This window comes from Pseudophryne corroboree, chromosome 3 (genome assembly GCF_028390025.1).
Source record: "Pseudophryne corroboree isolate aPseCor3 chromosome 3, aPseCor3.hap2, whole genome shotgun sequence".
NCBI classification, from domain to species: domain Eukaryota; kingdom Metazoa; phylum Chordata; class Amphibia; order Anura; family Myobatrachidae; genus Pseudophryne; species Pseudophryne corroboree.
Window position 1 is genome coordinate 688097775 of NC_086446.1, and position 15540 is coordinate 688113314.

At 46.4% G+C, this 15540-nt stretch overlaps 1 protein-coding gene across 3 annotated transcripts in view; it reads right to left on the reverse strand.

Moving 5' to 3' along the window:
* The window catches only part of CFAP46 (cilia and flagella associated protein 46), a 798890-nt gene that overhangs the window by 262804 nt on the left and 520546 nt on the right, over nt 1-15540 (reverse strand). For all 3 annotated transcript variants that reach the window (XM_063962013.1, XM_063962014.1, XM_063962012.1), the window contains exons 28-30: nt 2544-2727; nt 1387-1540; nt 1039-1301 (exon numbers count right to left, since the gene is read on the reverse strand). In XM_063962013.1, the coding sequence (XP_063818083.1) occupies nt 1039-1301; nt 1387-1540; nt 2544-2727 (601 nt within the window). The remainder of the gene's footprint in view (nt 1-1038; nt 1302-1386; nt 1541-2543; nt 2728-15540) is intronic.

Here is a 15540-nt window from a genome sequence, read left to right on the forward strand (position 1 = left end):
TGCACACCACCTGATCCTAAAGCTTTTACTTTTGTGCCCTGTCTCCTGCGGAGCCGCTATTCCCCATGGTCCTGACGGAGTCCCCAGCATCCACTTAGGACGTCAGAGAAAATGTGTTCTATCATTATCGGATTCACTGTATTGTCATCATCAATTGGGAATAAGACACTTAAGGCACAAATCTATAAAGGGTCTAATTCAGATCTGACCACAGCAAAATGTTTCTTTAATGGGCACAACCATGTTGCACTGCAGGTGGGGCAGATATAACATATGCAGAGAGAGTTTGATTTGGGTGGGGTGTGTTCAAACTGAAATCTAAATTGCAGTGTAAAAATAAAGCAGCCAGTATTTACCCTGCACAGAAACAATATAACCCACCCAAGGTTTTGCTGCTGCGATCAGGTCTGAATTAGGCCCAAAGTCTGTATTTTATATAATATAGTCCTAAAATATATCTGGACATAGACAATAGTTTGCATAGTTGCTCAGTTGGGGGTGTGGTCTAGGCACAGTATGGGCATGGCCAAGTTGGATAAGGGGCGTGACTTTCATGGTTTTGCTTTTTCCAATGAGGAATGTACTGTAACCCATAACAACAAATGTTTACTTTCATTTTTACAAATGGCAGACAGGACCTTATTTGTTGGCAAATGCTACGGCACATTTGTTTAATGGTCAGTACATACAGTAGTTTACCAAAACCCATAAAGTGTATGTACTGTATTATATACTGTAGTACTTTTAGAGTAAATTATATTTTATTTCTGACATTTTTTGAGTTCTGGAACAACAGTGCTATTGTTTTGCACTGATCTTCAGTGACAGTTCTGCCTCATGCCTTTTGTCGTGGGCGGTGGCACCGCTTGGACACTCCTGGTTATGACCCCAAAAAAGGATGTCCACCTTAGAACATAACCTGGTCCCAGGAGCATGCAAGTACAAGTTTGGTTAGAGATCCTCCCTAATTATACCTAAATTTCACTTGAAATGTTGGTTATTTAATTTTGGATGGTGAAATTTGCGGAAAGAAAATACCTGCCAAATCCGCATAATATATGCATATGCCATCAGAAAGTATTGCTCATGATAAGGAGAACCGCAGCCACTAATTTTAGCCATTAACGTGTGTGCTCGTGCCAAGGCTTCCAGCTGTCTCACGTTCCTCAAGTCTTCAATTGATCTGCAAGAGCTTCCATGATGCTCTCCAATTCCTGTCTTACTTAGAGCATCATCGCTTGCTGGCTCTTTATTGTGATTGGATTTCTTGCTTGTCTTCTGTTTTGTTTTTTGACTCTTTCCTGTTTGAAAAATAATGTGAGAAATTTCAGGGTGTTCCAGTGATTTACTGTACGCCATTTGGGGTAACGAATGCAAGACACTCACCTTCCTCTGTGCTGTTGGTGAGTTTCATATTGAGCAAAATATCTACTGCCCAATCCAGCTGGTTAATAGCATCATCAAGAGGAAACTGTTTGCAGTACAACCACTCTGCCAACTCCAGCAGGTATTCAACTTTCTGCCAGTCATTTTCGGGTTTCTATGAAGAATAAACAGTATAAAGAACATGTCTGAATGCACCGATCATGAACCGCTATGAGTTCACTTAGCTTACATAACTAAGGGGTCTATTTACTAAGCCTTGGATGGAGATAAAGTGGATGGAGATAAAGTTCCAGCCAATCGGCTCCTAGCTGCCAAATCACAAGCTGTGTATCTTAGTCACAATGCAATGCAATAAAACTGCTTCACAAGACTGCACTGATTAAATTGAAATGGGAGACTAATACGACTGTGTGCAACCGAGTCTGAATCTGTATAGGAAGTGTTACAATGCAGCAGCTGCTGTCTTTTTTCACGCCAAATTTCGTTGTGCTTCATCTGTGACTTTGTACATATTTAAAACTAATCCCTAATCCTAATCCCTAATCCTATTTGCACTACGTCTGTAGTGCAAATAGGATGCAAATGTCATAAAATGTGGCTACACTACACCCGTCAGCGTGGCTCACTCACGCCAGGCTCCTCGTGCCGCATGGTATATTGGGGCTAGGTGTACAGTACAACTATTGAACAATGAGAGAAGTAGCCAATGAGCAAATACCTTCTACAAACAGCAACTGCGACAGTGACATATGTATATCACTACATGATATATATATATATATATATATATATGATATATAGAAGATGTATATCACTACATGTAAACAAAGATAAAATAATATCTTTGCAAAATAATAAATATGATGAACTTTAGGTATTTTTATATGATTAAATAAATTGTAGCATTCAATTAATTGAATTGCACACACAAGAGGAAATCCATCAAATCTTGGCGAGAGATAAAGTACCAAGCAATCAGCTCCTGTCATTTTTCAAATACAGCGTACAACATGTAATAGGTAGAAGCTGATTGGTTTGGTACTTTATCTTTCTCCACTTTATCACTCTCCAAGCTTTGATACATCTCCCCCACAATATTTAAATATAATGCTGATGCCTCTTCTTAAATAAACAAGTGAAAGGACTAGTTCACAAACCTGCAAAGTATCAATTGCATTCAAATAACATGCTAACTGTTCACGGGTGTTACTGCAGGTAAGTGCAACATGATGCCAAATGTACGACACATAGTCTTCGCTTTCATCCTTAAACTTCTGAATGTCCAGGAAAAAGTTATGACCCAGCCGTGCCTTCACCAGGACACGGTGTTTGAAAATGACTCTGCAAATGCAAAACATATGATTATATAAGATACAAAATGAAGGTGAATAGACCAAATACTGAAATAAATTATAATCTGGTCTCAACAAAAAAAAAAGTGATAACATCTAGCAAGAGATTGATGTGGTTGATTGGTCCGCTGCCTTCTGGAACAGTGATCTGATGAAAGCATAGTACATTATTTGTGCCTCTTTAGCGCGTGCCAAGAGTTTACCACTTATAGAGGTCGTTGTTTGCCCTATCCTGTTTAGGATATACATCAGTTTCTGCCAACAAAGGTGTTGGTAAACAAATGAGAAATTAAATGAGTATCAGATCTTTCTCAAAGAATGGAAGACTATTAAAAGAAAACCATGTACAGCAGGGGTGGCCAAACAGCCGATCGCGTTCGACTGGTCGATCGTGGACATGCGACCAGTCGATCGCGATCCGCCGCCCATCCACACGAAGCGAGGAGAGCGCAGCGCACGCCTCTCCTGCCTGCCGCCCTGCCCCCCCAGTCTGGTCTCCAGCAGTGACGGTGGAGTGTATAGCTCAAATCAGGTGCCGGTTCGTTAGCCAATCAGAGCTTGCGTACCGGCGCCTGATTTGAGATATACACGCTGCGGTCACCGCCGGAGACCAGACTGATGGGCAGGGCGGCGTTCACCACACAGCAGCAAAACGGTGAGCAGCACTATGGGGGCATATCTGGCACTATGGGCACATGGCACAGTAGTTGCATATCTGGCACTGTGGGGGCATATCTGTATCTGGCACTGTGGGGTCATATGTGGCACTGTGGGGGCATATCTGTATCTGGCACTGTGGGGGCATATCTGGCACTGTGGGCACATGGCACTGTGGGGGCATATCTGTATCTGGCACTGTGGGGGCATATCTAGCACTGTGTGGGCATATCTGTATCTGGCACTGTAGGGTCATATGTGACACTGTTGGGGCATATCTGGCACTGTGGGGACATATCTGGCACTGTGGGGGCATATCTGTATCTAGCACTGTGGGGGCATATCTAGCACTGTGGGCACATGGCACTGTAGGGGCATATCTGTATTTGGCACTGTGGGGTCATATCTAGCACTGTGGGCACATGGCACTGTGGGGGCATATGTGTATCTGGCACTGTGGGGGCATATGTGTTTGAGGTTTTTACCTGAGGGGGACAATGTGTTATTTCGTGCAAGACAGTCATTACACTCTGTGCAGCAAGGCTACGTCCCTTTTTTTGTTATACCATACCCCTTTTTTTGGGCGTGCGCCGCTAGGTAGATCACAAAAGCTTTTCATCTTTCAAAGCAGATCACCGACTCCAAAAGTCTGGCCACCCCTGATGTACAGTATCTTTTGTGGCATGTACAGCAGTACACGCTGAGGCACTAATAAGGCATACATTTATTAGTGATGTGCACCGGAAATTTTTCGGGTTTTGTGTTTTGGTTTTGGGTTCGGTTCCGCGGCCGTGTTTTGGGTTCGAACGCGTTTTGGCAAAACCTCACCGAATTTTTTTTGTCGGATTCGGTTGTGTTTTGGATTCGGGTGTTTTTTTCAAAAAACCCTAAAAAACAGCTTAAATCATAGAATATGGGGGTCATTTTGATCCCATAGTATTATTAACCTCAATAACCATAATTTGCACTCATTTCCAGTCTATTCTGAACACCTCACACCTCACAATATTATTTTTAGTCCTAAAATTTGCACCGAGGTCGCTGGATGGCTAAGCTAAGCGACACAAGTGGCCGACACAAACACCTGGCCCATCTAGGAGTGGCACTGTAGTGTCAGGCAGGATGGCCCTTCCAAAAAATACTCCCCAAACAGCACATGACGCAAAGAAAAAAAGAGGCGCAATGAGGTAGCTGTGTGACGACTAAGCTAAGCGACCCTAGTGGCCGACACAAACACCTGGCCCATCTAGGAGTGGCACTGCAGTGTCAGGCAGGATGGCCCTTCCAAAAAATACTCCCCAAACAGCACATGACGCAAAGAAAAAAAGAGGCGCAATGAGGTAGCTGTGTGACGACTAAGCTAAGCGACCCTAGTGGCCGACACAAACACCTGGCCCATCTAGGAGTGGCACTGCAGTGTCAGGCAGGATGGCCCTTCCAAAAAATACTCCCCAAACAGCACATGACGCAAAGAAAAAAAGAGGCGCAATGAGGTAGCTGTGTGACGACTAAGCTAAGCGACCCTAGTGGCCGACACAAACACCTGGCCCATCAAGGAGTGGCACTGCAGTGTCAGGCAGGATGGCCCTTCCAAAAAATACTCCCCAAACAGCACATGACGCAAAGAAAAAAAGAGGCGCAATCAGGTAGCTGTGTGACGACTAAGCTAAGCGACCCTAGTGGCCGACACAAACACCTGGCCCATCTAGGAGTGGCACTGCAGTGTCAGGCAGGATGGCCCTTCCAAAAAATACTCCCCAAACAGCACATGACGCAAAGAAAAAAAGAGGCGCAATGAGGTAGCTGTGTGACGACTAAGCTAAGCGACCCTAGTGGCCGACACAAACACCTGGCCCATCTAGGAGTGGCACTGCAGTGTCAGGCAGGATGGCCCTTCCAAAAAATACTCCCCAAACAGCACATGACGCAAAGAAAAAAAGAGGCGCAATGAGGTAGCTGTGTGACGACTAAGCTAAGCGACCCTAGTGGCCGACACAAACACCTGGCCCATCTAGGAGTGGCACTGCAGTGTCAGGCAGGATGGCCCTTCCAAAAAATACTCCCCAAACAGCACATGACGCAAAGAAAAAAAGAGGCGCAATGAGGTAGCTGTGTGACGACTAAGCTAAGCGACCCTAGTGGCCGACACAAACACCTGGCCCATCTAGGAGTGGCACTGCAGTGTCACGCAGGATGGCCCTTCAAAAAAATACTCCCCAAACAGCACATGACGCAAAGAAAAATGAAAGAAAAAAGAGGTGCAAGATGGAATTGTCCTTGGGCCCTCCCAAAAACCCTTATGTTGTAAAAACAGGACATGCACACTTTAACGAACCCATCATTTCAGCGACAGGGTCTGCCACACGACTGTGACTGAAATGACTGGTTGGTTTGGGCCCCCACCAAAAAAGAAGCAATCAATCTCTCCTTGCACAAACTGGCTCTACAGAGGCAAGATGTCCACCTCATCATCATCGTCCGATTCATCACCCCTTTCACTGTGTACATCCCCCTCCTCACAGATTATTAATTCGTCCCCACTGGAATCCACCATCTCAGGTCCCCGTGTACTTTCTGGAGGCAATTGCTGCTGGTGAATGTCTCCATGGAGGAATTGATTATAATTCATTTTAATGAACATCATCTTCTCCACATTTTCTGGAAGTAACCTCGTACGCCGATTGCTGACAAGGTGAGCGGCGGCACTAAACACTCTTTCGGAGTACACACTGGAGGGAGGGCAACTTAGGTAGAATAAAGCCAGTTTGTGCAAGGGCCTCCAAATTGCCTCTTTTTCCTGCCAGTATACGTACGGACTGTCTGACGTGCCTACTTGGATGCGGTCACTCATATAATCCTCCACCATTCTTTCAATGGTGAGAGAATCATATGCAGTGACAGTAGACGACATGTCAGTAATCGTTGGCAGGTCCTTCAGTCCGGACCAGATGTCAGCATCAGCAGTCGCTCCAGACTGCCCTGCATCACCGCCAGCGGGTGGGCTCGGAATTCGTAGCCTTTTCCTCGCACCCCCAGTTGCGGGAGAATGTGAAGGAGGAGATGTTGACGGGTCGCGTTCCGCTTGACTTGACAATTTTCTCACCAGCAGTTCTTTGAACCTCTGCAGACTTGTGTCTGCCGGAAAGAGAGATCCAACGTAGGTTTTAAATCTAGGATCGAGCACGGTGGCCAAAATGTAGTGCTCTGATTTCAACAGATTGACCACACGTGAATCCTGGTTAAGCGAATGAAGGGCTCCATCCACAAGTCCCACATGCCTAGCGGAATCGCTCTGTTTTAGCTTCTCCTTCAATGCCTCCAGCTTTTTCTGCAAAAGCCTGATGAGGGGAATGACCTGACTCAGGCTGGCAGTGTCTGAACTGACTTCACGTGTGACAAGTTCAAAAGGTTGCAGAACCTTGCACAACGTTGAAATCATTCTCCACTGCGCTTGAGACAGGTGCATTACACCTCCTTTGCCTATATCGTGGCCAGATGCATAGGCTTGAATGGCCTTTTGCTGCTCCTCCATCCTCTGAAGCATATAGAGGGTTGAATTCCACCTCGTTACCACCTCTTGCTTCAGATGATGGCAGGGCAGGTTCAGGTGTTTTTGGTGGTGCTCCAGTCTTCTGTACGCGGTGCCTGTACGCCGAAAGTGGCCCGCAATTCTTCTGGCCACCGACAGCATCTCTTGCACGCCCCTGTCGTTTTTTAAATAATTCTGCACCACCAAATTCAAGGTATGTGCAAAACATGAGACGTGCTGGAATTTGCCCAGATGTAATGCACGCACAATATTGCTGGTGTTGTCAGATGCCACAAATCCCCAGGAGAGTCCAATTGGGGTAAGCCATTCTGCGATGATCTTCCTCAGTTGCCGTAAAAGGTTTTCAGCTGTGTGCGTATTCTGGAAAGCGGTGATACAAAGCGTAGCCTGCCTAGGAACGAGTTGACGTTTGCGAGATGCTGCTACTGGTGCCGCCGCTGCTGTTCTTGCAGCGGGAGGCAATACATCTACCCAGTGGGCTGTCACAGTCATGTAGTCCTGAGTCTGCCCTGCTCCTCTTGTCCACATGTCCGTGGTTAAGTGGACATTGGGTACAACTGCATTTTTTAGGACACTGGTGAGTCTTTTTCTGACGTCCGTGTACATTCTCGGTATCGCCTGCCTAGAGAAGTGGAACCTAGATGGTATTTGGTAACGGGGGCACACTACCTCAAGCAATTGTCTAGTTCCCTGTGAACTAACGGCGGATACTGGACGCACATCTAATACCAACATAGTTGTCAAGGCCTCTGTTGTCCGCTTTGCAACAGGATGACTGCTGTGATATTTCATCTTCCTCGCAAAGGACTGTTGGACAGTCAATTGCTTACTGGAAGTAGTAAAAGTGGTCTTCCGACTTCCCCTCTGGGATGCCGATCGACTCCCAGCAGCAACAACAGCAGCGCCAGCAGCAGTAGGCGTTACACTCAAGGATGCATCGGAGGAATCCCAGGCAGGAGAGGACTCGTCAGACTTGCCAGTGACATGGCCTGCAGGACTATTGGCTTTACTGGGTAAGGAGGAAATTGACACTGAGGGAGTTGGTGGTGTGGTTTGCGCGAGCTTGGTTACAAGAGGAAGGGATTTACTGGTCAGTGGACTGCTTCCGCTGTCGCCCAAAGTTTTTGAACTTGTCACTGACTTATTATGAATGCGCTGCAGGTGACGTATAAGGGAGGATGTTCCGAGGTGGTTAACGTCCTTACCCCTACTTATTACAGCTTGACAAAGGCAACACACGGCTTGACACCAGTTGTCCGCATTTCTGTTGAAATAATTCCACACTGAAGAGCTGATTTTTTTTGTATTTTGACCAGGCATGTCAATGGCCATATTCCTCCCACGGACAACAGGTGTCTCCCCGGGTGCCTGACTTAAACAAACCACCTCACCATCAGAATCCTCCTTGTCAATTTCCTCCCCAGCGCCAGCAACACCCATATCCTCATCCTGGTGTACTTCAACACTGACATCTTCAATTTCACTATCAGGAACTGGACTGCGGGTGCTCCTTCCAGCACTTGCAGGGGGCGTGCAAATGGTGGAAGGCGCAAGCTCTTCCCGTCCAGTGTTGGGAAGGTCAGGCATCGCAACCGACACAATTGGACTCTCCTTTGGGATTTGGGATTTCGAAGAACGCACAGTTCTTTGCTGTGCTTTTGCCGCAAGTCTTTTCTTTTTTCTAGCGAGAGGATGAGTGCTTCCATCCTCGTGTGAAGCTGAACCACTAGCCATGAACATAGGCCAGGGCCTCAGCCGTTCCTTGCCACTCCGTGTCGTAAATGGCATATTGGCAAGTTTACGCTTCTCCTCAGACGCTTTTAATTTTGATTTTTGGGTAATTTTTTTACTGATCTTTTGTGTTTTGGATTTTACATAATCTGTACTATGACACTGGGCATCGGCCTTGGCAGACGACGTTGATGGCATTTCATCGTCTCAGCCATGACTAGTGGCAGCAGCTTCAGCACGAGGTGGAAGTGGATCTTGATCTTTCCCTATTTTTTTAACCTCCACATTTTTGTTCTCCATATTTTGCGCACAACTAAAAGCCACCACAGGTATACAATGTAGATGGATGGATAGTATAGTATTATATTACTTATGGACGATGAGTGCACTGATGACACAGAGGTAGGTACAGCCGTGGCCTACCGTACTGCTTATATATATAATATACTGTATATAACGGACCTGGTGGACACTGTCAGCAGGCTGCTAAACTAGTATGAAGAAAAAAAAAACCACCACAGGTATACAATGTAGATGGATGGATAGTATAGTATTATATTACTTATGGACGACGAGTGCACTGACGACACAGAGGTAGGTACAGCCGTGGCCTACCGTACTGCTTATATATATAATATACTGTATATAACGGACCTGGTGGACACTGTCAGCAGACTGCTAAACTAGTATGAAGAAAAAAAAACCCACCACAGGTATACAATGTAGATGGATGGATAGTATAGTATTATATTACTTATGGACGACGAGTGCACTGATGACACAGAGGTAGGTACAGCCGTGGCCTACCGTACTGCTTATATATATAATATACTGTATATAACGGACCTGGTGGACACTGTCAGCAGACTGCTAAACTAGTATGAAGAAAAAAAAACCCACCACAGGTATACAATGTAGATGGATGGATAGTATAGTATTATATTACTTATGGACGACGAGTGCACTGACGACACAGAGGTATGTACAGCCGTGGCCTACCGTACTGCTTATATATATAATATACTGTATATAACGGACCTGGTGGACACTGTCAGCAGACTGCTAAACTAGTATGAAGAAAAAAAAAAACACCACAGGTATACAATGTAGATGGATGGATAGTATAGTATTATATTACTTATGGACGACGAGTGCACTGACGACACGTGGCCTACCGTACTGCTTATATATATATAATATACTGTATATAACGGGCCTGGTGGACACTGTCAGCAGACTGCTAAACTAGTATGAAGAAAAAAAAACCCACCACAGGTATACAATGTAGATGGATGGATAGTATAGTATTATATTACTTATGGACGACGAGTGCACTGACGACACAGAGGTAGGTACAGCCGTGGCCTACCGTACTGCTTATATATATATATAATAATATATTGTATATAACGGACCTGGTGGACACTGTCAGCAGACTGCTAAACTAGTATGAAGAAAAAAAAACCCACCACAGGAGTGTTTTTCAGGCAGACAAACGTATACTGGACTGGTGGTCACTGTCAGCAAAACTGTGCACTGTACTCCTGCTATAACTGCTCCCCAGTCCCCACAATTAGGCAGATTGAGCAGTGCACTCAGCACAGATATATCATGCAGCAGTGCAGCACACTGAGCACAGATATGGTCGAGCGTTTTTTTTCATGTAGAGAAACAAAGGATTAAACTCACTGGTGGTAAACCCTGCACTGTACTCCCTAACAGCTGCTCCCCGTCCCCAATCCTCCCCACAATTATAACTAAGTCACTCAGTTTACTCTTTTCTTTTCTAATATAACGGAGAGGACGCCAGCCACGTCCTCTCCCTATCAATCTCAATGCACGTGTGAAAATGGCGGCGACGCGCGGCTCCTTATATAGAATCCGAATCTCGCGAGAATCTGACAGCGGGATGATGACGTTCGGGCGCGCTCGGGTTAACCGAGCAAGGCGGGAGGATCCGAGTCGCTCGGACCCGTGTAAAAAAAGGTGAAGTTCGGGCGGGTTCGGATCCCGAGGATCCGAACCCGCTCATCACTAATATTTATACACTTCAATGTGACACAATACAGGACATTTAATAATTTGTATAATTAATTCCATAGTCATGATTATGTTATTCCCCGCCAAAAAATGTAGAACTTGAGCAGGGCCATCTTAACAGCAGTGTAGGCCTCTGGGCAAAGCAATGCACTGGGGCCCCTACCTATCCTCCAGCGGTAGAGGTGTGGGGTGCTATCAGAGGCAGCCTTGATGTCCTGCGGGTGGTAGTGGGTGTTCTATATTCCGCTCAGCATTTAGGATCTGACGTAGTTATTTCTGCTAATTATTCCTTTACTGCACACATGGTGGGAGATGGGGCAAGAGGGAGAACAATAAAAGTAGAAGGGGGCATTGGAATGAAAGAATGGGCCCCAATACATGACGTCCAGGGTGGTAGGGTGTGTGTAATAAGCAGGGGAGGGGTGGATAGTGGAGTGGGAGTACCATTCATCATTTTCCGGTGTGAGGGCAGCTTGCTTGACTGCAGATATCTTCAGTTCCTGGAAATAGATTTCTTAGCTTTCAATGGAATAAAAACTAGAGAGTCCCACCTTTCAGGAGGTACTGGGGAATTGAGGATCAGCGTTCAGGAGCCAGAGCAATCCACTGATGGAAAAAATAGAATTTTAATTACCTACCGGTAAATCCTTTTCTTGTAGTCCGTAGAGGATGCTGGGGTACACATTAGTACCATGGGGTATAGACGGGTCCCTTGGGAGCCATGGGCACTTTAAGCGTTTAATAGTGTGGGCTGGCTCCTCCCTCTATGCCCCTCCTACCAGACTCAGTCTAGAAACTGTGCTCGAGGAGACGGACATACTTCGAGAGAAGAAAATACACAGATAGTGGTGAGATTCACACCAGCTCACAGATAACAGAAAACCAAGCTAACTAGCTTGAAACAATCCAGCAACGGCTGAACAACAGTACTTAACCAAGTAACAATGCAGTGCTTAACCAAGCAACAACACAGTACTTAACTAAGCAACAAATGCAGGAAAACGAAGCGCTGGGCGGGCGCCCAGCATCCTCTACGGACTATGAGAAAAGGATTTACCGGTAGGTAATTAAAATCCTATTTTCTCTTACGTCCTAGAGGATGCTGGGGTCCACATTAGTACCATGGGGATGTACTAAAGCTCTCAGAACGGGAGGGAGAGCGCGAAGGCTCCTGCAGAACCAATTTACCAAACTTTAGGTCTTCAGAGGCCAAAGTATCGAACTTGTACAACTTAGCAAACGTGTTCGATCCTGACCAAGTAGCCGCTCGGCAAAGTTGTAAAGCCGAGACACCCCGGGCAGCCGCCGAGGAAGAACCCACTTTACGAGTAGAGTGGGCCTTAACAGATTTTGGACACGGCATGCCTGCCGTAGAATAAGCATGCTGGATAGTACACCTGATCCAGAGAGAAATCGTCTGCTTAGAAGCAGGCCACCCAACCTTGTTGGGATCATAAAGGACAAACAGAGCGTCCGACTTTCTGTGACGAGAAGTTCTTTTCACATAAATCTTCAAAACCCTTACAACATCCAAGGATTTTGAAGTAACTGAGGAGTCAGTAGCCACTGGCACCACAATAGGTTGGTTGATATGAAAAGCCAACACAACCTTCGGAAGAAATTGCTGACGCGTCCTGAGCTCAGCTCTATCTTCATGGAAAATCAAGTAGGGGCTCTTGCAGGACAATGCCCCCATTTCTGACACACGTCTAGCAGATGCTAATGCCAACAGTGTGACTGCCTTCCAAGTAAGGAACTTGACATCAACGTCCTGTAAAGGTTCGAACCAATCCGACTGCAGTAACTGCAGCACCACATTAAGATCCCAAGGTGCCGTAGGAGACACAAAGGAAGGCTGGATGTGCAGATCCCCTTTCAAGAAAGTCTGAACCTTAGGGAGGGCAGCCAATTGTTTCTGGAAGAAAATGGACAAGTCCGAAATCTGGAACTTTATGGAGCCCAACCTCAGGCCCACAGCCACACCTTCTTGCAGAAAGAGGAGAAACCACCCTAGTTGAAACTCCACCGTAGGAAACTTCTTGGATTCACACCAAGACATGTACTTTTTCCAAATTCGATGGTAATGTTTAGACGTTACTCCTTTCCTAGCCTGTATCAGGGTAGGAATAACCTTGTTCGGAATGCCCTTCCGAGCTAAGATCTGGTGTTCAACCTCCATGCCGTCAAACGTAGCCGAGGTAAGTCTTGATAAGCGAACGGCCCCTGTTGCAGAAGGTCCTCTCGAAGAGAAAGAGGCCTCGGATCTTCCAACAGTAACTCCAAAAGATCCGCATACCAAGCCCTCCTTGGCCAAGTCAGGAGCAATGAGGATCGCCCTTGTTCTTTTTATTCGTTTGAGAATCCTTGGGATGAATGGAAATGGAGGGAACACATACACAGACTTGAACACCCACGGAGTTACCAGGGCGTCCACCGCCACTGACTGTGGGTCCCTCGACCTGGAACAGTACCTCCGAAGCTTCTTGTTAAGGCAGGAGGCCATCATGACGATTTGAGGTATGCCCCAAAGACTTGTCACCTCTGCGAACACCTCTGGGTGGAGGCCCCACTCTCCTGGATGGAGATCGTGTCTACTGAGGAAGTCCGCTTCCCAGTTGTCCACTCCCGAAATGAAGATTGCTGACAGTGCTACTGCGTGCTTTTCCGCCCAGAGGATGATTCTTGTAACCTCTGACATTGCATCTCTGCTCTTCGTTCCGCCTTGTCGGTTTATGTAGGCCACTGTCGTTACATTGTCCGACTGAACCTCATTGGCCTGATCTTTCAGAAGCTGTGCCGCTTGCAGAAGATCGTTGTACATGGCCCTTAGTTCTAGAATGTTTATTGGAAGGATGGATTCCAGACTTGACCACCTTCCTTGGAAGTTTTTCCCTTGGGTGACTGCTCCCCAACCGATCCCCAGGAAGGACAGTCTCCTTGTCGGCTCCAAATGCGACTTTGGAAAATTCAGGATCCACCCATGATTCTGGAGCAGTTGAGTTGAGACAGCAATGCTCTGTAACAGCTTCTCCCTGGAAGATGCTTTTATCAGCAGATTGTCCAGATAAGGAATTATGTTCACCCCCTGCTTGCGGAGGAGTAGCGTCATCTCCGCCATGACCTTGGTGAACACCCTTGGTGCCGTGGATAGGCCAAACGGCAGTGCCTGGAACTGATAGTGACAGTCCAGCAGCGCAAATCTGAGATAAGCCTGGTGAGGCGGCCAGATCGGAATGCGAAGGTACACATCCTTGATATCCAGGGATACTAGAAATTCCCCCTCCTCCAGACCTGAGATCACCGCTCTCAGAGACTGCATCTTGAATTTGAATTCCCTCAAATAAGGGTTCAATTACTTCAGATTCAATATTGGCCTGACCGAACTATCCAGTTTTGTGTACGACAAACAGGTTTGAGTAATAACCCTTGTTTGTTAAGTGAGGTGGAACTGGAACAATAACATTTGACTTTAGCAATTTTTGAATGGCTTACTGTAGGATAGCACTTTCTGTCAGCAAAGCTGGTAAACCTGATTTGAAGAATCTGTGAGGTGGGAGTTCTTGAAACTCCAGTCCGTACCCCTGGGTAACAATATCCTGTACCCAGGGGTCTAGGCCTGATGACAAACAGACATGACTGAAATTTCTTAATCTTGCTCACACACACACACACACACACACACACACACACACACACACACACACACAGGAAAATACAGACACAGTTTCCCCCAGAGTACCTTCAGAGAGACACAGAGTTAAAGGAGCAAGCCACACAGCGCCCCAGTAGGCAGTTTATACAGTAAACAGCTAGCGCTTCCTGAATAACCTCAGTAGATTAAACAGTTAATATCTCACAGCCCCTCCTGTCTATAACACCCTGGTACCGCAGAGGTATGCTGAAGTTATGTGGAGGGCAGCACTCCCTGTCAGTGTCTCTTCAGTGTGATCTGCAGGGAGAAAATGGCGCTGGTGAGTGCTAGATAAGCTCTGAGGAAGAAGCCCCGCCCACTGTAATGGCACGTCTTCCCGCTTTCAATGTTTATACTGGCCTGAGGTGATTTGGCTGCTAACAGTGGGATTAGCCCCTGTTAGCATCAGCGACCAGTGTAGGGTATATGCGCTGGCCCAGGGCGCCCCTCACAGCGCCGCACTACAAGTACCACTGAGCCCTCCGGAGCGTAGCCTGTTAGAGCTGCGCCTCTACCCTTGCGTAGCCATTTCCCGCCGGTGACCCGCTTACCGGGGCACTGGCGTCATACTCACCACTCCATCTTCTGGCTCTGTTAGGAAGTGGCGGCCGTGCAGCGGGAGTGAGTGGTCGCCTCGTTGGGCTTGCGATCAGCACGTTCAGGAGCTCAGTGTCCTGTCAGCGGAGATAGAGAACTATTAAACTCTAGGGTTGGTTCCTACTCCCCCCCTAAGTTCCACGAAGCAGGAAGGCTGTTGCCAGTACCCTCCCTGTACCTAACTCTTTTTTTTTTTTTTTTTAATCTGTTTATTATGATTTTCATAGAGTACAATGTAAGACAGAAACAGATAGCAATTATTTTATGAATAAAGCACAAAAACAACATTGGTGTGTACATCAATCAATGTCAGGAGTCAAATCTATAATATCGTCAAAGTCGTGGAGTAGATGTGATTCATCAATAAGAACACATTGCACTGGAGTCAAATAGTACTCCAAGAATCAAACCTCAGGAAATCCTTCCTTGAAGTAGAACATTAGAAACATTATATCAAACACAAGTCCATAAGAAAAGGGGGAGATAGAAGAATAGTAGAGAGAAAGTAGGGAGGGGGGGGGGGGAGAGGACAGGGA